General features: G+C 50.9%; 1 protein-coding gene across 3 annotated transcripts in view; it reads left to right on the forward strand.

The window, feature by feature from the left end:
• Samd4a (sterile alpha motif domain containing 4A) overlaps positions 1–23232 on the forward strand; it is a 217827-nt gene that overhangs the window by 177927 nt on the left and 16668 nt on the right. For all 3 annotated transcript variants that reach the window (XM_051142948.1, XM_051142950.1, XM_051142949.1), the window contains 5 exons: positions 3825–3934; positions 6214–6300; positions 13488–13806; positions 16918–17003; positions 21538–21656. In XM_051142948.1, the coding sequence (XP_050998905.1) occupies positions 3825–3934; positions 6214–6300; positions 13488–13806; positions 16918–17003; positions 21538–21656 (721 nt within the window). The remainder of the gene's footprint in view (positions 1–3824; positions 3935–6213; positions 6301–13487; positions 13807–16917; positions 17004–21537; positions 21657–23232) is intronic.

Here is a 23232-nt window from a genome sequence, read left to right on the forward strand (position 1 = left end):
ATGACAGAGCCAGCAAGCGTGTGTAGCGACAAAGCTAGCTCAGCCGTCTCTCAGAGCCTTGGTCTGCTGGCTTTTCCACTTGTTTTCCCTCTCACAAACTGAGCCAAAGGAGCTACCTTCCATTCGTTTGTATCTCTTCTTCCCTATTCTTCCTGACATCCAAGTAGCATCAGTTCCTGTCCTTCCACCCTTCTCAAGCCTTCCTCAAGGTCTTCCTAAACTCACACCCTGGACTTTTCTCACCATCCTCCAGCCATCGTCCCATGACCGTCATCACCTGTGTTTCTAACACGCAGATTTCAGTGGCTTCGCATCACCCACAAGACAAAGGTCTACTTCCCTTGTTTTGACATTTCATATCTCAGGCACCAGACCCCCCGCCTCCCCACCCCACCTCACCCTCCGCCAATGTGTCCCCACCTTGTTTCTAGCTGTTTCCACCACTCACCAAGCATTTTCTCTACGCTGAATGCTCCACGGCTCTGGCTTTTGTTTCTGATGTTCCTACCATGTGAAATGGCGACTATAACGGGGTTTGCCTACTGGGCTCCAAGCTGCAGCTCTTCCACACAGCAGGATGCAAGGGGCGTCCTCTTCCTGCCTCAGCCAAACCCAGGCGTTCATTGTTGTGTGCTGCCCCAGAATTTGGGTATTCTCAGCGATTATACTGTGGCTGTTATAGTTTCTGCATGGGACTCAGTCATGCCCTCTGGGTCACAAATCTATTGATGATAGGGTCATGTCTTTGCAGAGTCTGACATCTACCAATGGCACTTAGTAAATGTTGAGTACAGAATAGTGTTCCCTCAGTTGGCAGGGAAATCTGCCTCACTTACAGCAAGAGCATCTTTCTGTCTCTTACACTGTATGAGAGGGTGTCTTTCTAGCTTGGAACCTGTGTCCGACAGAACCTATGTCCGACAGAAACAACCTAGATGAAGCTACCATAGCCACAGCTTTTTACATAGAAATTGGAAGATCTGAGCTAAAGAGTCAAAATGGTTCTCCACATTGCATCCAATAGGACGGCATCTCCGCTGTGCTTGGAGTTCGTCCCTGGCTGGCTTGTTAGAGCATCCAGCAGCCCAGTTATTGGAACTCTTGCTTGTGGGACTGAAACAGTCAAGGCTCTCACGTCTCCTGCTTATTTCCCTTTTAGTGGAGCTCTGCTTTAATCTCCAGCAAGGGAAAGTTTCTCCCTACCAACCAGAGGGAGAACGGTTGGTAGGCTGTGTTGTTTTCTCTTGTTGATCTTTGGGGAGTTGTTGTTGTTGTTGTTGTGTTGAGACAGGGTCTTACTGTATAGCTGGGAGGCTACGTTCTTAAGGACTGAGATTGTCTTCTCTTTGTTCACCCACACGCACTGCAGGAAGGAGACAGAGCTCTTTAGACACCCAGCACTGAGCTAGGCTGACCTCCTTAAGAATCGTAAGGACAAAGGCGCCAACATTGCTCAGGACTGTGTATGGAAGTAAGTCTTCAGCAAGGCCTAGCTCATCCTGTTGCGATGTGGTATCGGAGCCTTTTCTAGGAAAACTACAGACACCTAGTGACCTCCATTTTGAAGAAATGAGTGAGGCAAGTTCGCCCAGTCCTGCCTATCCCAGGGGGGTCCTGGCTGTCCAGCTTCTGTCCTAGAAAGGATAGCACTTAGTGGACCGAGAGTTGCCGCTCATTCCTCCTGGCTTAAGATACCGCATTGTCCCTTTGGCTTATAAAACACCTCGGATGCAACACATTTTTAAAGCTGAAGGCCTTATTCATCTTACCACCACGGGCTTTTCATAACTAAGCTTTAGGGCACTTGGTTTAAAAAGAAAAAAAAGAGAGAGAAAGGAATGGCCCATGGAATTTCTCCATCCTCCTTTGTGATGAGCTGTGTCTCAGTGTCACACTGGATTGCCCAGGATCTGCTGAACCATGACTGCTGTGGTCTCTGAGCAGTGACTTGGGACTTTTTAAAGATAAGAATGCAAACACGAAGCCTGGTGACCATGTGATGGCATGTAACCTATCGGAACACGGGAGCTGCAGACACGCGGTTACCCATGTCAGCCCATAGTTAGCCCTGTCTGCAGAAGTGCTAGCATTGGTTCAACAAGAGCAAATATGCAGCAGAGGATGAAGTCTGGTAAAAGAGCTCCAGGTGTTACAGCAGGAGATGCAGCAACTCCTGGGCTAGTGTGCCTGGAAACCGGGCTCCTGCGGTGGATTGTACCGAGGAGAGTGGTAGGTGTTGGCACTGTGCCCCTGGAGAGGCCTTGCCTGATTGTAGCTAACGATGGTCCCAGGAGCACTCTCTTCTGTCACAGGAGATTGAAGGACTTCCAAGCACAGCGTCGAGTCATTTCTGGTTGGAAACGACTGTTTTTAATTGCATGTGCAGTTCTAATTCTCAGAAGTCCGCCCCTCCCCCAATCTTTGGTCTTCCCACTACTGCACAGCGCAAGGTCCCACAGCAGGCCCGTGGTCACCTGCTGTGCCTGACTTTATTTAAGGAGACCACTCCTTGTCCACAGTCCCCCAGCCTGGGTTGGGTGTTCCCAGGAGGCAGAGCCTGATTTCAGAGTTGACTTAGTAGTGTCTTCCATCAGCCTGGGTATCTACTCTAAACACTGGGGGGAAATGGAAGTCCCCAGCTGCCTGTGGCTGTTTCATCCAGAATAAAACGCTTTGTAATCTGCAGTATGCAATCTAGTGACCAATACGATTGGCAGTAAGATGATACCCACTGAGAACATGATCGACACTTACCCAGTGCCTTAGCATCTCCAAAAACTCACTTACGTAGCTCTATGGCTGCTGATCTCTGGAGTCCTCATGAGAATTTGCCGCAACGTAGGAAGTGGTGAGGCTCAGAAGACCCGGTTTCTAGTCCCCACTTGAGCACATTCTCACTGTGTGATCGAGATGGAGATTAGTGGCACAATGTTGCCATCTGTACCATGAATAGGAGAAGATGATTCCAGAAAAATTCAAAGATCCTATCAGCTCAGAACTTCTGACTTAAGAGACTCTGGGCGAACGATGCATTTGGGTTGAAATTAGCAAAGTGACGACTCAGCAGCCTTTCAGTCCAGTCCTTTTCTTGGGGTTTGCTTCAGTCGTGCCTCAGAATTTCCATTCTCCTGTGGTCCAGGCAGTGTTTAGGTCCTCCGTGTTGTGATAGCCCTTAGGTTGGGATGGCAAGAAGGAAGCTTGGAGAAGTCAGCAGCAGCTAGCCCACAACCGTGGTCAAGATGCCTTTGTCCCGCGGGGACCAGGGAGGCAGAAGGAAGCGTCAGATGGGGAATTTACGGAGTGTAACTGCTGCATTTGTTTCTTCTAGAAGTGGCTGACAATGGGTTTTGGAGATTTGCATCAAGCCTAAAAAAAAAGAAAAAAGAAAAAGAAAAGGTCTTGAGGGGATAGAATACTGCATCTACCCATTTCCAGTACTGTAAGTCAGGCCTTCCCAAGATGAGTGGCCCTTTGGGGTTTACTCATGAACTCTTGATAACTTTAAAGGCACTATGGTAGACTCTATCTAGAAAAAATGTACACACACACACACACACACACACACACACACACACACACACACACACACGTGTTTTAGGTAACTTCTGTTTGCCCTGAAATGCTTAAGCCCTGTCAGCACTGCCTGATCTGAGGTAGGAGTAAGGAGCCGGTGGGGTTGTCAGGGCTAGCCCTAAGTGCTGCCCAAATTAATAACTTCTTTTTTGTTTTTCCTTTGACCATCACCTCTTCCCTCCACCCTCTTTCATCATCCTCGCTTGTTCCTTTCATCTCTCTCCCCATCCCATGCGCATCTTGCACCACAGATGTTCCAGCTTGGCTAAAGAGCCTTCGCCTGCACAAATACGCTGCGCTGTTCTCACAGATGACTTATGAGGAAATGATGTCCCTCACTGAGTGTCAGCTGGAGGCTCAGGTACACGCCTGAGGGGCCCCGTCCCTAAGACAAGGTCTTGAGGGTCTGCCTCAAACAGACCTTCTTTGGAACCATAGCTTACCGTATCTTACCCAATAGCTGGCCTGGATCTAGGAACTGCCCAGTGCTGGCTGGTACCCGCGGGGAGTGAGCTAGGCTCTTGCCTTTGACAGTTCAGTGGAAGAAAAAGATCAACAGGACAAAGAAAGGGAGAGGGAGTTAGGAGAAGGCAGATCCAAGCACACCTTAAAATTTGTAGATGGGGCTGGAGAGATGGCTCAGTGGTTAAGAGTGCTGCCTGCTCTTCCAAAGGTCCTGAGTTCAATTCCCAGCAACCACATGATGGTTCACAACCATCTGTAATGTGATCCAATGCCCTCTTCTGGCTGACAGTTGTATGTGCAGGCAGAGCACTGTATATATTCTTAAGGAAAAAAAAAATAGTAGATGCTAAGGAAGAACCTGCGGGATGGCCTAGACTCAGGGTCGCATCAGTGTCCCAAAGAGCTTTGCCCCCTAGCTCTTCCCCCCCCCCCCCCCCGCTACCACGCCAAGACTTTGTTTCAGCGGGGACAGGTCCCTTGTCTGTTTATCCAGTCTGGTCACACAGCCACTGACTTCTAACTGGACCAGTCAGTGGAAGCGCTAGACAGTCCATGACACTTTTCCAAATTCCTTCACACTGCTCTTAGTTGAGAGTGGAGCAAATTGCTTAAAATACTTTCTTCTGACTACCTTGCATAGTACACGTGGGACGATGCCGTGAGTGAGAGAGCCAAGCCTTCTGACATCATAGAAGGACAGAATTCCTTCTTCCTTCCTTCAGCCTCTTCCCTCAAGTGTGAATGCAAGGAGCCGGCACCCCTGAAACTAAGACTGTCCCTGCCGTGCCAGGCTCTAGCTGACAGATCTAATGGTTGTCTTTGTTTCTCTTGTTTAAAATGCTATTTGCGTTTTCCAAATTGACCCCAGCTCCCTTTGAGCAATGATTTGAAGAAACTGGTCCTTGAAATGAGTTAATATTCTTCCTGCAGGAAGGATTGGGGCGTGTGGGGCATGGCCTGGCTGGCCGCATGCCTCCCCGCAGATCTCGGCTTTCCTGTTATTTATTTGGTACCCTTAGATCCCCCTCTGCAGGCCTGGCTAAATACCAGTACTGAGAGCAAGTCAAAGCCGAGTCACTGCACATTCTCCCAGAATGAAAAGCACTAATTTCAACTTCCTAACAGCTCTCCCACCACTTTTTGGATCTCAGCGGCTGCTTCAGATCCCAGGGGTTGGTGGGAACTATTTCAAAGAGCAGCCTGGGCTTAGGTCAAAGTTAAGAGAAAAATCCAAGTCACCAGTTGCTCAAATTAAAAAAGAAAGGAAGAACAGACACAGAGGGCACTGCTAGAGCGTGACACAAACTTTTCAAAAATAATTCAATCTGTGCTGCATGAAAATAAAGCTAAGCAGAGATAAATACATCCCCCAGTGTGTCCAGAGGAGATGCCACTGCCACCCTCAGCCCTTCCACTGGTTAAAAGGAATTCTGGAATGGTTGCATCAGAAAAGAGATCAGTAAAGCTTTGTATGAGAGACCTGGTTAGAAAAAGGACCCTTTACTGTGAAATGTGTGGTTACTAAAAATCACCAAGGCCCCCGTTTACGGCTGGAGCCAGTTTAAAATGAAACCCACACCTCTTCACACTTAACCTAGAGTGAAGCTAATTCCACTTTTCATCATGGAAAGACAAAGGAAGGTTATAAAGTAACAGAAACCCCCTGTGTGGTGGTGCATGTGGGTGGTGCATGTGGGCGGGGCATGTGGGCGGGACACTGGGCTACACATCTGCAGATGGCCAGTGCAGGTGGCCAGGGCACTGGGCTACACAGCTTCTGCAGATGGCCAGTGCAGGTGGGCGGTGCAGGAAGCCATTGAGAAAGCAAAGAATAAATAAATAATAAGGCTAGGGTCTCCAGGAAACCCATGAGGCAATATGCCCTGAGCACAGGAGTGTCTAAAGAAAAACCAAACCAACCAAAGGGGGAGGGGATCATTTAAGGTGAAGAATTTTCATGTTGGGTGGGACAATCAGCTGTCCTGTGCCTCTCTGTCCTAAAGGTCACGGGCAACCTTGGGGCCAGAGGGAGTCGGTATATTCACAGGGAGAAGAGGTTTAGGGAGGTGGCATCAACAAGAGAGAAACGCACACTGCCCAGCCTGCGAACGTGTAGGAACAAAAAAACGGCAAAGAAAATGACATGTTCTAATGTATTTTTGCGTTTGACCACAGAATGTTACCAAAGGCGCAAGACACAAAATTGTCATCAGTATTCAGAAGCTCAAAGAGAGGCAGAACCTGCTGAAGTCTCTGGAAAGGGTAAGTGGGCGGTCAGCCCGGGGGACATTTCTACCTCCTTCCTGGGAACATAAACACTCAGGTTAGATCTCAGGGTACCATGTGACTTCCCCGCCAAAGTGAGAGGAACGGAAATGACCAACGTGAGTCTCCTGGTTTCCTGTGCTTCCTTGGATCCTGATGGTGTCATGAACTCATTTCTCCGGGGTCCAAGCTGCTGGTGACTTGCCTTGCCTTGCCTCTCTCTGCTTGTCCATCACCTCTGCCTCGTAGGCGACCGTCGAGGCCAGTGAGGTATTTTACAGAGAGTAAAGGCTGGCACTCAGGGAGCAGCAGGAAATGCTAATGTGCCTCTTCCTGCTGTCTACTATGGACATCTGGTTTAGCGAAATCCACCCAGGAGTGGCAACCATCAACAGGGATACTTCACGTTCCATGGGGGCAGGGGTCGAAAGCATCAGATAGAGTTAGCTTCAGAGTTCAGCTTAACCTCCCCATGACGCCAGGAACCACCACAAAAACACGTAACACCAAAAACAATGTGCGACTGTGAATCCTGACCCCCCAACCTGGGGAGATGAGTGACTCTCGGCCTCTAAGCTCTTCTCCGTGCTGATTTTTTTTCTCGTGGGAACGAAACCACGGCTGCAGGCTAGCAGAGACTCCTTGTTTATGATGCTCCCTGTTTATTCTCGTATTGAAAGTGGTTTCCAGATGCCTGGTGTCCCACCAGCTTCCAATGCAAGCTGTAGATTGTGAGTTCGAACCTCTTAGTAGACTCAGGGAGCCTTCGGGAAGGGACAGAGTACTCAGTAAGGCTCTGGAAAGTTTCTAAAGCCGGCATTTTATATATATATTTGTTTGTTTGTTTTCTTCAGGACAGGGTTTCTCTGTGTAGCCTTGGCTGTCCTGGACTCGCTGTGTGAACCAGGCTGGCCTCGAACTCACATAGATCTATCTGTCTCTGCCTCCCGAGTGCTGGGATTACAGGCATGCACCACTGTCCCTGGCTCCAAAGCAGGCATTTTAATGGAGTGGGGACCTTTTGTTTGTTTTTGGTTTTGATTATTCACAAAGATATGTGTGTGCTTCATTTTATATATACCATGTTGAATTGCATTTAATAAGTAACGTAAGACATATTATTTGGAGAATGCACATATAAAATGTGTGTCAGGGAAGGTTCTTTTTAAACCTTTTGGGGCAGAGAGATAGGAACTGCTCGCATGCCCATCCCTGATGAAAGAGTGCTCTTAGGCGCGAGCTCCCCGTGGAACCCGAGGTTTGGGTGGTGTTTTTCATTCTGTGCTAACTCCCCTGCCAAGCAGCTTGTCTAGTGGAGTGATTATGGCTATTTTTAATCTAAGAAACTGTTCTCTTTTGGAGAACATTCAAAAGGCCAATTTACTCCTTGTCCTTTGGAAACTACAAAAAGTGTTTTGAATGGAGATTATGTTGTAAGCCTGTTCCCTCTCATTTCTGGAGCATCCTTTAGGAATTCATTAATAGCGTCTGTGACTGAGAATGCACAGCTCCCTCTCGCCGCCTTCTTTGAACTCACAACATCCATGTATCATGTGCATGTGTGTCTGGGTGTGTGTGTGCACGCGCGCGCGCACGTGTGTTCATGTGTGTGTGTGTGCGTGTGTGTGTGCATGTGCGTAAAGAGGGACAGGTTCCTTTGACTTGGCATCAGTTAAGTCGTGAAGTTCTGTCCTAGAATTATACCTATAATTACATTGACTGTACAGCAACGCTTCCTCCATGGTCTCCCGAAATGGAAAAGACAGAAAGATGCCAAGTGTGTGATGACTGCAACTGAGCAAGACAGACTCAAACTCATTGACTTCCTGGAGGAAGGAAAGCCATGCCTGTCAGATGGCTACATGAAGCTAACGCCGAGCGTTCTGATACACTGAGTGCTGGGCTGTCCCTTCAGGGGGACACACCCTTGAAGATTGAGACACCCTCCCCCAATTCTCTCCTTTGGTCCCCAAAAAGCTTTCCTGCTGTTTTAGGGAGGGAGCTGTCATCTGCTCCTATTGGTGGCCCAGGGACTCAGCTAAAGGCATTCTCACAACCCTGGCTGATGACACTGTGGGAAATGTCATCACCATGCCCCTGCCGGTCTCTGGCATTCTTACCTCACATAGAACCCACATTTCTAAGGAGATGGATGGGGCCCCGCCCACAGCTAGTTCATAATCCGTAGAAGCTGCTGACTACCTGCTCCAAGCCCTTCTGTCCAGTTACTGAATGCTGGCTAAGCAGATGTTTGGACACACTCTCCCATCCCCGCAGGACAACCGTGAGTGGTATGTGGTTGCTGTCTCTGGGTGTCTTGGAATGTGCACTGGGAGAGAAACACGTGGTAGCCACTGAGCTCAAAACCCAGAGTGGTTGGTGTCATCACTAAGGCCAGAAAGAAAAGTTCCCTAGACACCTGATAGAGGCCAGATGCTGCTGGGGGCATTTGAAGAGGCCACGGCTGTTTTGACGGGACCTTAAACCAAAGTAGAGACAACAGCAAAGGTAGAGACAGCTCTTGCAGGAGTCCAGCAATCATTAGAAGATTTTTAGGTCAGATGCTGTGGCTTTGCGGACCGAACCGTAGGACTCACTGGAGGGCTAGGGAGAAAGGGAGTTCAGTTTGTTGTGGCACCTGTGAGCCGCCAAAGTGGAAATCGCAAGTTGGTGTCCAGAAAGCAGATTTGGAGTTCCAGCATGGTGGGCTATAAATGATCCCAATGTGACAGCATTGTCTGTAGCTGAAAGTAGGGGTCCCCAAGACTGGGCTGAGTGACAAGAGCTGAACAGCCTCCAGGGAGAGCCACCAGACAGAGGCTGAGCTGTGAGGCCTGCCTCAAGGGACCAGAGAGGGAGATGGGAATTCCAGCAAGTTCCGTGAATGTACCATGTACTGTGGAGACTGGTCATTGCCCGTGTGCTGGCGATCAGATCATCTGGGCGCTTCAGCCGTGGTGAGGAAAAGTCTGAGGAGAATGGGAGCGATCAGAAGCAGAAAGCCTGACGTGACGAGTATGACTGTGTGGTGAGGCATAAACACAGAACTGTAGGTTTCTTGAGCTGTTGGAAAGATAAGACAAAAAAAAAAAAAAAAGGAAATTCAGAATGGAAGAGTTTTTTTAATATTAATATTTAACATGGAAAGTGTCTCCATTTGCTTTTATACATTGTTTCTCCTTTTCAAAACATTCCCAGATTGGGAAACAACCATTTTCTGAGTCTACTATCTTAAAGTTAAACAAGGAGCTAGAAGACACATTTATGCAGGCGCACGCACACACACACACACACACACACACACACACACACACACATACACACACCCCCCACACACACACACCACACACACCACACACACACACACACCACACACACCACACACACACACCACACACACACACACCACACACACACACACACACATACACATACACACACACCACACACACACACACATCACACACACCACACACACACATACACACACACCACACACACACACCACACACACACACACTCACACCACACACACACACACTCACACCACACACACACACACACCACACACACACACTCACACCACACACACACACATACACACACACCACACACACACCACACACACACCACACACACACACTCACACCACACACTCACACCACACACACACACACCACACACACACACATACACACACACCACACACACACATTCACACCACACACACACACATACACACACACATACACACACACACACACACACACACACACAGAGAACTGCTTCTTTTCTATGCCTTTTCTTCAGACATTCTAGACCTTGGCCTTTTGACGTTACATGTGTGACCCCGTCTTTAGCAACTGATGCTGCGAAACAGTAATTCAACTTAGTAGTGTTGAGTACTAAATATTTCCAGGTAATAATGCCGCATACCACCAAGGCACGTTCGGTGGATACAGCCAAGACAAGGTGCTGTGCACACCTCTGCATCTGGCCCTACGGCAGCCTCCTCACAAGGCATCCAGGACAATGGCTTCTTTTGAGAAAATGGAACTCAGAGAAACACAACCTCCTTAGCATGTGGCTTCACGGTCAGCCCTGGAAAATCACCTCCTCTTCATCTCCTGGTACCCCTCCTTCCATCCTCTTGTCCCTCGTATTATTTGCTGGTCTTTTCCAGAAATGTAAAACACACAGAGAGAAAGAGAGAGAGAGCGGCAGGCAGACAGACAGACAGACAGAGGGAGAGAGGAGAGAGGTTGCAACTCTGTAAGCCGGCAGGCCCACCTCTCAGTTCCCAACTGTTGAGCTGAGCTGCTGACTGGTGAAGGAATGAGGAGAGGGAATAGATTTGGGTGGAAACGGGACCCCGACATATTCCACATATTATGAAAGTGTCAAATTATTGTCACCCGGAGGGAAAGGATGGGGCCAGGATGTGCCCCATAAACACTGGCCGCACTGTGCTGCCCCACGCTCTCTTCCAGATGGATTCCGCCTTGTCGTTATCATATGCCCAGCAAAGACACCAAACCGGCCTCCCTCCTTGAAGGCCAGGCCTAGGCTGATGATACTGTGGTGCCTTTGCTGCTCGTCCCCTGGGAGATCTCTGGGGTGCCACCCATGGGTGGGCCTGACTTCCTGTCACCTGCTCTCAGATGAGTCCTTGCTTGGTAGCTGAGCCAGGGTCATTGGCCAGCTTCATTTGGCCTTCGTGTTTACAATGTAGGATTATATTTGGGGCATGAAGGATCAATAGAGACTTGTCAATGTGGAAAATTAATCCCCACAGCTAAAGGAGAACACTAGGGTCGAGTTCCATTCAGACAGCCTCCTGGCCTGCTTCTCAACAGGGGCTCTCAGCTGAAATCAGGGATGCAACCTGTGGTAGCAGTTTGTTGAGACAGGGTCTGTCACTAGCCTGTGACTCATCAAATAGGCTAGGCTAGCTGGCCAGTGCAAGCATCTACCTGTCTCTGTCTCCTCAGCTCTGGGATTACTAGAGCACCTGGCATTTTTTTAATTTGGGGTGTGTGTGTGTGTGTGTGTGTGTGTGTGTGTGTGTGTGTGTGTTGTAACTTTGGGGGCATTGAACACGGGTCCTTCAACTTACAAAACAAGCACTTTACCAATTGAGCCATCTCCTCTGTCTCTTGTGGTTTCCTTTCTTGGTACAGGTGCCCTACCACCTGCTGTAGAATATTAACATAGAAGCCTAAAGTTAGGGTGTTTATCTGTTTTCTGTCCATTTGAGCTCTTAGTATAACCAGAATCGGCCGCACACACCATGAAGTGCAGCCATGTGATACAAGCCAGAAATCGACAGCGTCTCAAACACATTTGCTCACCTGGGTGACACTGGCCGATGAGATGGCACGGCAAGGCCACATGTGACCCCCCTGGCTTGTCCCACCTCTTTCCTCTTTGCAGAATAGCATTTCTTTTCTTTCTTTTCCCTCCCCTTCTTCAGAGATGTGCTGGATAGGAGGTCGAAACCCTTAGAGGACAAGCACTTCTTGGGTGGTCGAGTCAAGAGAGGCAGTATGGCCAATTTGACCAGCTTGCCTCCACCTGCCCTGGCCCCTTGCTCAGGTCAAGTCAAGGCCCAAAGGTGCCAGTTCCACACTGACACCCAGACTCCAGGGACATTGGGAGCAGTGAAGAGCACATGTTGAGGGCAGCACAGGCTGAAGTTTACCCTGCTCGCATGGCACTGTGTTCACAATCAAGGAGCCAGACTCTCCTGAGGCCTTCTGCTCAGAGGCGAATGGGTGTCTTGCTCCAGCTGTCAGTGTATACCACTGTGATTCAGGCTGAGCTTGGAAGGTCGTGACTTCCAGGGCAACCTGTTGGATGGATAGAGGGCCAACTTGTACCTAAAGGCTGAGAGTTGGGGGAGCAGACGTAGGCAGATCTTCTCCTCAACTTAAACTATATTGGTAGCTCTGACCAGGCTTGGGATCTTTCTGGATGCTAATTAAATTTCCACTCCCTTCATAAATAAAACTTGCGGTAACTTGGGCCGAATCACAACTCATGCTGCGCTTCCACACAACCAGCCCACGCAGAGAGCAGCCTTCCACCAGCTGAAAGAGTTTGGCTCTCGAAGGTTCGCTGCCTTTCAGAACTAAGACACACCACAAGCCTGCCCCCGCCCAGCACCCTGTTGGCTTTCCTCTGTGCAGCCCGCTGACTGGAAAGGTTGGGGTCAGAGGTGCACATGTCCCTCAAGCCTGCATTGGTTGATACCATCCAGCCATTTTCTTGGTACAAGAGAGTCTGAGAAACATTTTGGGCTTTTGTATGTTAAGCTTTTTTAATCGTGTTCTTGCTAAGCTGGGCTCTTGGGATATGAAGCGCTTTGTTTGTAATTAGGACCCTGATAGGCAGTGTTCCTCCTACGCCCCAGAGAGAATCAGTTAAAACTTCATAAGCACATGGTGGCAGGGGGCCATCTACCCCTCACACCAAGATGACCCCAGCTGGGACCCCAGCCACCTGGGCTTGTCCAGGCCAGGGCCCAACATCCCTGCCAGAACCCGCTTCCATTCCTTTTTCTAGCAATAAGTAATGCCGAGGGTTTCAAAATGTGTGCATAAAGTAACCTATATTTGTAAGTTATATACATGGGGGGGCAGGGGAGGGAGAGAGAGAGAGGAGAGAGGGAGAGAGAGAGAGAGAGAGAGAGAGAGAGAGAGAGAGAGAGAGAGAGAGAGGAGAGAGAGAGTAGACCAGAAGTTGACTGTTGATATCAGGTAACTTCCTCTCAATCACTCCCACTTTAAAAAAATATATATATATAGCGTCTTTCACTGAGCCTGGGCCTAACTGGTTCTGCTAGGCCAGCTGCTTAGGGGGCTTTTTCAGGTGTGATTGTACCGTGGGCATTTTCTAACAGTTGAGACATATGCTCAGCCTCAGACGTGTATATCACACACAACTCTACCCATCAGTCCTGTTACATGTCTAATACGTTTTTCTTCAGACTCTGTCTAAAACCATCTCTCCCCTACTAAAAAGTTCCCTGCGTTTCTACTTGTAACAAATCCCAGCTGCCCTGCCCTGCCCTGTCCTGTCCTTTATGGGAACAGCTCTGGGAGCAGGGGACAGAGACAAGGACCTTGAAGGAGACTGCTGCCCTGGCCTCACTGAAGTCCCGCCCCCCTCTCTCTCTAACCCAGGACATCATCGAAGGGGGCAGCCTGCGCATGCCCCTCCAGGAGCTGCATCAGATGATCCTGACGCCCATCAAGGCCTACAGCAATCCCAGCACCAGCCCTGAGGTGCGCCGCCACGAGCCCTCGCTGATGGGCCCTGAGAGCTCCAGTCCCGACTGCAAAGACAGTGCTACAGCGGCCACCAGCGCCACAGCCAGTGCCTCAGCGGGCGCCAGTGGTGGGCTGCAACCACCCCAGCTGAGCAGCTGCGACGGGGAGCTGGCTGTCGCCCCTCTGCCCGAGGGGGACCTCCCTGGGCAGTTCACCCGCGTCATGGGGAAAGGTACTGTTCTCTCTGGGAGCCCTAGCCAGAGTCAAGTCCTGAGGGATGGGGTATGGGGTCCGGGATCGCACCGTTACAGAAACAAGAGGTTTTCCCATAGGAGATCTCAACTCCAGCCTGTGGACCTTTCTAGGCATGTTGGGTCCTTCCTGGCCCCTCCCCAATGTAGTAGTGTCACAGAACTGGTGAAGCCCCCGGGCTTGGCTCCAGAGCCCCTTGCTAGGCCCCCAGGCCCTGGGCCTCCCCTTGCTGGGCCTCCCGGCACTGGGGTTTCCCCTGCTGGGCCCCCAGGACCTGGGGCTTCCTAGTTACCTAGAAATTCACTCAGAGAGTGGGCGTGCCTTGGACAACTCAGTGCAAAGCTGTTCTATTCAGCCTCCTGGGTTTACACCCTTCTTTCACCTTTGGTCCACCACGCAGGATGCTCTGGTGGCCTTGGGTTGCGGTTGAGCTGCGGTCTTAGCTTGTGGTTGCTTAGTAATTCTTGTGCACCAGAGGCTGTTACACCCGTGGTCACCTCGGTGACTCAGGTGAACGCCAAATACCCCATTTCACAGAAGAGGAATCCAGGATGAGTGAGATGAGCAGGCCCGCCAAAATGTACCCAGTTCCTCCCGGAGCTGGGGTTCCGGTCCTCAGCTCCTCCACCCTCCGTCCCATGGTTACCAGGAGACGTTCTTAGTAGCCCAAAGTAGAGCTCCCCGCGATGCTCCCCTTTGCTGCGCTGATAATGCCCAAACCCAAACACTCAGCACCCTACTCTACACTCCAGACAGCCTCTATGTCCACGTTCCCAGAAACGTGGGTTCCCTCTCTTCCCAGTGACTGCACCTGTGTCTGAAACTAGGGCCTTACCAGCCGGAACAGCCTCAGAATTACAGAGTAAAAACCCCTTCTGACAGGACGCAGGACCGTGCTCTCTCCCCTCAGTTTAACTCGAGCAGCAGCGCACAACCTGCGCACCCGTGTGACAGTGTTGGCTGAACCGCTCCTTCCCTCGTTCTAGTTTCCTCACCTTTGCTCCGCTTCCTCATCCCCTCAAGGGCCAGCCAAATCTTTCCACAGTCTGTCAGGGCCTCTGGGCCGCACGACGTGCCCTTCTCTCGGGGCCTTCCTCTCCTTGTCTTAACTTGGCTCACACTTCATTGCAGCCAGCTGCTTGCTCGACTGTTAACCCCACTCACCTAATGCTACCAGGCCAGTTTCAGTAGCCACAGGGTACTCAGGACCCGACTGATGGTACTGGTACCTGGAGCATGCACACAGAGCACCGTCACTCCACCCTTCCTGCCAGCACTGCCCTCCCCTCGGCCTTACCTGCAGTTAGGCCTTTACGGCCACATCCTTGAAAATGCACTGCCCTTGAATGATTTGTCCTCTGGAGATATTTCACAAGGCACTCTGACTATTGAAGGGAGAAAAAAATGTGGCGAATGCTAGTTGTTTTCCTTTAAGGAAAAGGGAGCCGCTTTTTGTCCTTGAAAGAGCCAAACTTTCACCCACAGAAGTGGGCCCCTGTGCCTCGTAGGTGGAGTGTGGGTTCCCTTCACTGATACAAGCCTTCTAGAGAGATCTAAATCCATTGACCCCTGATGGAGAAGGCGGTGACTCACAGCTTCCCCAGGCAGGGGTGGGGAGGAGGTGGTGTCCAGATAGGCCTTTTGGTCCCTTCCCAACCCTCAGCTCTATCGGATCCTGGGAAAGACCCAGCCCAGCAAAGTTACCTGAACATGCTCTGTGCCCCTCCCTGTATGCAGGGGATCGCAGTGGGGCTCAGTCTGAGGAGTTAGCGCTCCCCAGAGCCACCTCTGTTTAAGCTGTAACTACTGCCTGTGAAGCCACAACCCAAGTGGCACTCAGCATGCGCCATATAAACAGAGTGAAGTGAAAACCAACAGCCCCCTTCCTGTTCCTGCCAACCGTGCCATCTCCTCTCGCGGGCTGTCCTTTCAGGAGCCTTTGTATGCGTGACACCCATTCTTACCCAGGTTTCAGATCCTTTCCTATCTGTTTCCATAAACATTGCATGTTTGCGTATTTCTGTCAATATAAAAAGCACCATTCTTTAAGGATGCATACTGTTCCTGTGTGTGTGTATGTGTGTGTGTGTGTGTGTGTTTCAGAATAACTGGGTATATACATATATACCCACTGTTATTCTGAAAGCCGGTGGATAGCGACACAGAATTGGTGGACATCCATGTCAGAATGGTTAAGAGAGGGAAAGAGTCAGCTATGGCCCCAAGCTTGATGACCTTTGAATGAGAGACGTCCAACTCCCTGACTTCTTTTGCAGGTGGCCGTTATGGTAAGGGCATACATACCTAATACATTGCCGGCGCCTTTAAACCTCGTACTTAGGAGGCAGAGGTGGGCAGATCCCTGAGTTAGAGGCCAGCCTGGTCTACCGAGTGAGTTTCAGAAGAGCCAGGACTACACAGAGAAACCCTGTCTCAAAAAAAAAAAAAAAAAAGGAAGAAAGGAAGCTAGTACACCCAGGTCTTTTATTCACAGACAACTCTGCCTCCTCTTTCCTGGCGCATGCTTGTGTGTGTAGTGTGTAGTTGACAGCGTATGTGAATAAATGTGTGTGTCACATTGAGAAAATAAACCTGCAAATGACTGAATGGCAGGTTTCCTCTGCTCCACGCACGCCTACATGCGTCCCAGCCAAAGTGTGGCTCCAGCCTCGTTCCTTTACACACAGACACCGCTGCCTTCCCACCTGGTGAGGGGTGTTTGGTTCATTCATAAGGTGGGGTTGCTCCCCCACTGTGGCAGAGGCCTTAGGAGGCTTTTGAAACTCCCTTACTCATCGCCACCTGCAAAAGCAGAGCCCAGGAGCTCTGTTTCTTCCCTCACAGAGCGTCTGTCTTCAGGCCCGTGTCTGAGGGCTTAATATAGAATGATATGACAGGAACAAACAAAGGAGTTTCTTGAGGTGAGGGCTCCTGTGGCAACTGAGCACTTGACTTGGGTGGACTGACGAGCCTCATGGTGTTTTCTGTGAGCCTCATGGAGTGTCACAGGCACATGTTCCTCATAAGGCCTCGGTCCTGAAAGTGCTGAAAGAGTTCGCACTGTTCTGACTCATCTCTTCTTCATTCCCAGTGTGCACACAGCTCTTGGTCTCCAGACCCGATGAGGAAAATATAAGTTCCTATCTCCAGCTCCTAGACAAGTGTCTTGTTCACGAGGTGAGTGGCAACTGGTTTAAACCTGTTTCTCTGGTTGCTCAGAAATGCTTCTCAGAGTTTCTGTGATGCGGTCGTTTTGGTCCCTGGCAACTTGTCTTGGACAAGCGTGAAGCCGTTAATACCAGTTGCGACAGAACTAGGCTGTGGCTACCCCCTGAGTCTCTGCATGGATGTCCCCTTGGCATCAAAACTCACCAGAGCGAGAACACTGGTGTCTGAGGGTGCCTGGGAAAAACCCAGGTGACCAGGTCTGGGGTGACTAACTCCCAGAACTGCTACCCAGCCCTAGATAAAGTCTTCTTCACATGGTGTGATCAAGCCTTGTGTCCCTGAATGTAGGGACACAGGGTGGTGGGGGGAGGGGAAGACACCAAAGAAACGATGACCAGGGCGGACACTGCTGGCTGCTGGACTGTTTGCATTTGTGGGTTTTACTGGAACCTACATTTGCCATCTGACCTTTGGAAGGAGACTAAGGCAAGTAGGGTGCAGACTCTCTGGGCAGTCTTCATGTAAAAGCCTGGAAGACTCCCGGGCATGACGAGGCTGATCTCGTGGAACAGGAGACTGGGGCTCAGACCCAGACAATCGGTGGCACTATGGGTGCCCTGCCCGGGAGAGTTACAGATGTAAGATCTAGATTGGGAAAAACATGGGACCAGATAAGTAAGGTAGTGAGGTCGTTTGTGGGATCTTGATGTGAGGTTGATATGGCTAGACACCCCCTCACACTCACTTGCTGGCAGTCAGAACCCCAAGAGTTCAGTGGGCCCAGGTGCAGGAGAAGATGGCCGGCTGGGAGGTCTGGCTTCACTCCGCCTTCCCACACAAGTGTCTCTTGCCGTTCTTGGAGCACTTCTTGTGGTCTGATGCTGTCCGTCCACCTGTCATATCCACGCCACATTCCCCTGGGGTTCCATCCCAGCCAATCACTCTCGGCTCCCCCAGACTCTCATCTTGATAGTGTCTCCTCTCTGCAGCATGGACTCGTGTGGCCATCGGCCCCACCGGAGCCCTCTGCCTCTGTGAGCGCAGAAACCAGCCGTCTAGGTTGTGAGCTTGGGCATGCCAGCCTCAGAAACCGTTACTCCAAAGTCCTAGACTTTCAGCCGAACAAAAATAACTTATTTCTCTAAAGGACAAGGCATGCCCTGTGAGCACCGACTAACCCTTTGCTGGTTACAATCCTGTTGTTACACTTGGTTTTGTTTAGGGGGGAAAAAAGGCAGAAGGGAAGGCAAGAATTCTATATACTTTTCGGGAGCAGCTAGGCCCAGTCCCTGGCCTAAAAGGCTTATGGCATGATCACACTGGGGAAGATAAATGGAAAATGGGTGTCCAAGCTACCTGTCTCTTCCTGTGATCAAATCCCTGAATAGAAGGAACTTACAGGAGGAAACATCTTTGCTTCTCACATGGGGAAGGTATGTGAGGCAGGAGTAACTTCTACTAGTGGAGCCAAGGAGCCTGAGATGTCCCGTTTCTATCTCAGTGCTACACCAGGAACCAGGGGAGTGCTGGGAGAGATTGGGATGGGTCTATGAGCCATAAAGCCTGCCCCCAGCAGCCCACATCCACCCGTGAGGCCACGCCGTCTAAATGTTCTACAGCCTTCAGAAACAGCAGCTCAGCTGCGAGCAAGAGTTCAAATAAATACAGGAGCCTATGGGGGACATTGTACATGACGGTTAGACCTCTGCTGAGGTTCCCTCCCATGGTGCCTCAGAACTGGAAGGCGGAACAGTGGTCACCTAAGCTAGATATGGAGCCCAGGCCACTCCTCCTCTCCAGCAGTGGAAAGGACCGTCTCTGAAAGCTGAGGCCAGAAGTCCAGCTGGGACACTGTGACACTGGGGAGATGGCTCAGTGCTTAAAGGGCAGATGCTCCAGCATTTGGGAGACAGAGGCAGATGGATCAATGTGAGTTCAAGGCCAGCCTGGTCTACAAAGTGAGTCCGGGACAGCCAAGGCTACACAGAGAAACCCTGTTTCGAAAACAAAAACAAAAACAAAACAAAACAAAACAAAAAACCCTCCTGACTGGTCCAACCTGGCCCTGAAGCATCACCCTGACCCTTCTCGCACCCCATGGGCACCCTGGAAGCCTCCCTGGGGACCCCACTTGTGGTTTTCTTTCTCTTTCCTTTCTGGCAGCTCCAAGTGCCCTCATCTTCTGTTTACTAGAGGAGACCTTCCCAGCTTGAGCGGGTCTCACGGCAGATCTTCCTGCCTGGACTTATGTCAGGTGGAGGGGTCTGCACTCTGTTCTGGAAGAGCAAGTGCTGTATACGGCTTTGGTTGTTGGCCGGATCATTTCCCACAGCCCAGGATTAGTCCACGTCGGCAGCACACACTGTCCTGGGAGACTAGTGGGCAGTGCAGGAGTGGCGGGGCTTTAGGCCCGGGCCTCAGACAGGGGTCCATCTGTTAACTGAATGAAGGCACCTCCCTTCCTAAGGAGGAAGGCCCTCCCCCACAACTCTCTGAGGTAGTAAAGGGAAGAACAGGAAAGCCCTCCGTTTTACCCATGTTGCCAGTCCATCCTGACTCATCAGAACAGGCTCCTGCCCTTCACTGTCTCAAAGTCGGTCTAGAACAATGCTCTCTCTTCCCTTTGGAGGCCTTGCACCCACTGTGTAAACTATGGGACTATGGGTGGCCATCTCTCTCCAGACAAACAGTTTGGCCTGGGCCTGTCATGGGCAGAGGGCTTGAACGGGATGACTGGTGGGGTCTGGGCCGTGAATCTTCCTTCCCTGCCCTGAGCCTGTGGCGTTGGGCTGCCAGGGGAGGAGACTGTGATGAAAGAGGCGCCGTCAGCGGGTTCTCTACAACGGAGTGCTAGAGGCAGAGCTGCATTTTTAGAAGTTCCCCCTCCCTCCCCAAGGCCAGGTGTGACATGACTTCAGCTTAACTGGCTGTATGTCTCCCAACACATTTCGTTCTCACAGGCGCCCTTTGGGCGAGTGTGTCCTTCCTTCTCTGGAAAGTTCCAAGTCTTTGGCAGGGTGTGCGAGTGTGTTCATGCATTTAAGCCTTGCCCATCTGCCTTCCTGTGACCCAGTGGGCTGAGCCATCCTGCCCAAGGCATCTTGGCGGTCACAGCTGTACCTTGTGCCCTCAGCATTTAGCTGGATAAGCTAATCAAGATCAGGGAGCCCTTCTCTTGCCTTTTATTAATGCAGCACCAATGTCAGCCTTGTGTCCAGTTGTAAGCCTCAATGGACATTCAGTGGTCATCGGCAACGAAGGAGAAGGACGGTGGAGGAGACCCTCAGCCACACAGCTGCAGGGACCTCACGGTGTCCTTTAGTTAGACAACCCTGCTCAAGCATCTTCCGCGGCCTGAGGCCACCCAGGAGGAAGATGACCCTGCATGCTGAGGCTAGCGTTGCCCCAGCTAAGTGGTACTTAAAGGATCGCATGCCTTATGGTCAGAACCACTTGGGAATGTTCCCCGCTACCGCTAACCAATCCAGCCAGGCGGCGCCCTCACCCTGCATGTTCCAAACTCAGCTCAGGAACTTGGTGGAGGACTCACACACGACATGGGACCCTCACCTGCTGGGGTGCCATGAGTCCACAGTGCCCTACCTGCACACTTTCCATACACTGTCTCCTGGAAACCTTCTAGGTTATTCACTCGTGCTTTGGGAGTGTTGGAGGAGGCGCCCAATCACCACCTACAGTCTATGGTTTCCTCGGATGATCTTGGTGTATTTGAATTTGAGAGTGCCTGCGTTAGAGACTTGGGGCCCTAGGCTGTGGTACAGCAAAGGCTGTACATCACAGGGGACAGGATAAGGATGTGTGCCACGTGCTCTAGGTGTGTGCCACGTGCTCTAGGTGTGTGCCACATGGTGAAGATGAGGCAGACATGTCTTACAGACACTAGGCAAACTGTCTTGCTACGCTCCCACTTTACTAGAAGACTTGAGAAGGCATCAGGTCTAACTTCTTCCCTCAACCACAAGCAAGGTTAAGACCAGGACTGGTACACTGAGCAGTTTTCACAGGGCACAGAGCTGGTTAACTAGAGATCTCTTGGAAGGGAAAAGCCCTAAGCCACAAGATGTCATAGGACCAGCAGCCCACTCCAGAGTGACCACACACCACCGAGCAGATTGATTTTTGGAGCGGTTTAGGATGTCCATTGATTATGAAATGCAGGGGTCTGAAAAGCTGGAATATCCAACAACCAAGCCTGCAGCTCATCCTGGCTAACAAATAGGGTCCAGGGAGGGGTCAGAGGAGGAGAAGATGGCTGTGGGCCTTCTGGAAATACAGCCAAAAAAACCGAGGTTGTCAAACGCTTAATACCTGGCCCAGGTGCTCCCAACGCAGAACAACTTGAATCTTCCACACAGATGGCTCCAATTTAACTCGACTGCTGTTTGCACCAGGTTGGAAACAGGTGTGGGGGCGGGGGGCTACTGCAGAGACACTGGCGGCTTCCTTCATTAATTGTACGTTTTTTCCCCCTCTCTAATGCCAGGCTGCGTCACCCATTTAAAAGTCCTGTTTGTTTTTGCAGGCATTTACAGAGACACAGAAAAAAAGATTGTTGTCATGGAAACAGCAGGTGCAGAAGCTCTTCCGGTCTTTCCCTCGGAAAACCCTTCTAGACATATCAGGATATCGACAGCAAAGAAAGTATGTTGGGATTTTTTTCTTTGTGATACGCGATTGGTCCCCCGTTGCCCCCACCCCGTCCCCCCCTGCCACCCCCACCCCCTACCCCGGTGCCTCGCTGCCAGGCGGGAGCATGGCGGGGCACCACTTCCTGTTCATGAGGGCATCCTGTGGAGAGTTCCAAATCACGCTGCCTAAACATGCTGTGGTGGGAGAACCGGCTGTTAGGAGGAGCATCCCCAGAGGAAGAGCTGGATTTGAGCACCTGTAGCTCGGCCCGCGGGGTCAGAAGGGTGGCAGCCGTCTAGGTGGCCGTGAGAAGCAAGCGTGAGCTCGTGCTTTCATGGATGCCAGCAAGACACGGGTGGTTGAGCCGCACCGCGGGGGCTCGGAAAGGACACGAACGGGACCTTCCATCAGTGCCTTAAGTGGTAGTGTGATGCTTTTCTCCCTTCTAGCTGCAGACAAGCTAATTATAGTTGGTGGCAGGATGAAGAGCCCAGGGCTCGTCTATTTTGGTCTGAGCTGCAGCCGAACAGTCGGGCAGGACCATTCTTGATTCCTCATAGTAGCTCAGCTTCTTAGATGAAGTTAAAAATAAAGCCTGGTCACACTTCAGAACATGTTACCTTAATATGGCTGTAAATTGAGAGGCCAGGTACATGGGAAATCAGAGGTGAGGGGAAAGTTCACCACAGAAGTGGAGGAGCAGGCGGGCTGGCTTAATCATGAACTAGGATGGGATTTGGAAATCAAAGGGCGATCACGCCAATACCCTAGTGAGAGTTGCCATTTTGTGTTGCGTTTTCAAACACGAACAGACAAATATTCATTTCTTCACTTAGACCTAACAGGTTCTGAAAAGTCATTTCTCCGTGCATGTACAGAGGCTGCGTCGTTAAATTGGGGGGGGGGTCCTCGTTTGCATATGTCTGCCTCACCACTTAAGGGAAAGGAGGACAGCTGGCGCTTGTGAAACATTTTCATGACAGATTTACTTAAAAATTAAGGTTTTATCACATTCTACTACCCAGCTCTGTTGTTTAGCGTGCGAGCAGTTTATTCAATGTGTGCCCAGTGGTGTCTGGGGCACTAGGAAACTGCTAGTTCGTCCCATCCTCACAACCACCCTATGAGGTAGAATGGCCGTTATTAACCTGAGTGTACAGATAAACTAACTGATAGGCAGGCAGAGGCACCCAGGATTGGGACTGAGCTGCCCAGGGCTGGGCACCAGATCACCACAGTGCCAGGTGACTGCTCTGGTCTCAGGCTGATGCACAGGAAGGCTATGTATGCCTGCACATTGATACTCGTGCCAGCCCACCAGCCCCCAGCCCTTGGGGGTTGCCAGCTCCGACGAGCTGCAGATCACCCCTGCTCTGAGGCTGCCTCAGTGGCCGGGCTGCAAGGCAAGACCTGCTCTTCAACCAGCACTCTGCTTCTCCCACCACTCCCAGGATTCCCAGGTGAGGAGGCAGGCCTCCAGACCCTGCTGCGATGCCGGCTGTATCCGTTCCTAGAGGAAGACATTTTGAAGTGGGAGTTGAGGGTGCCGCTTTTAAGCTCATGGCTCCGCTCACCAGCAGCTCACCCC

This window comes from Acomys russatus, chromosome 3, assembly GCF_903995435.1.
Source record: "Acomys russatus chromosome 3, mAcoRus1.1, whole genome shotgun sequence".
Taxonomy (NCBI): domain Eukaryota; kingdom Metazoa; phylum Chordata; class Mammalia; order Rodentia; family Muridae; genus Acomys; species Acomys russatus.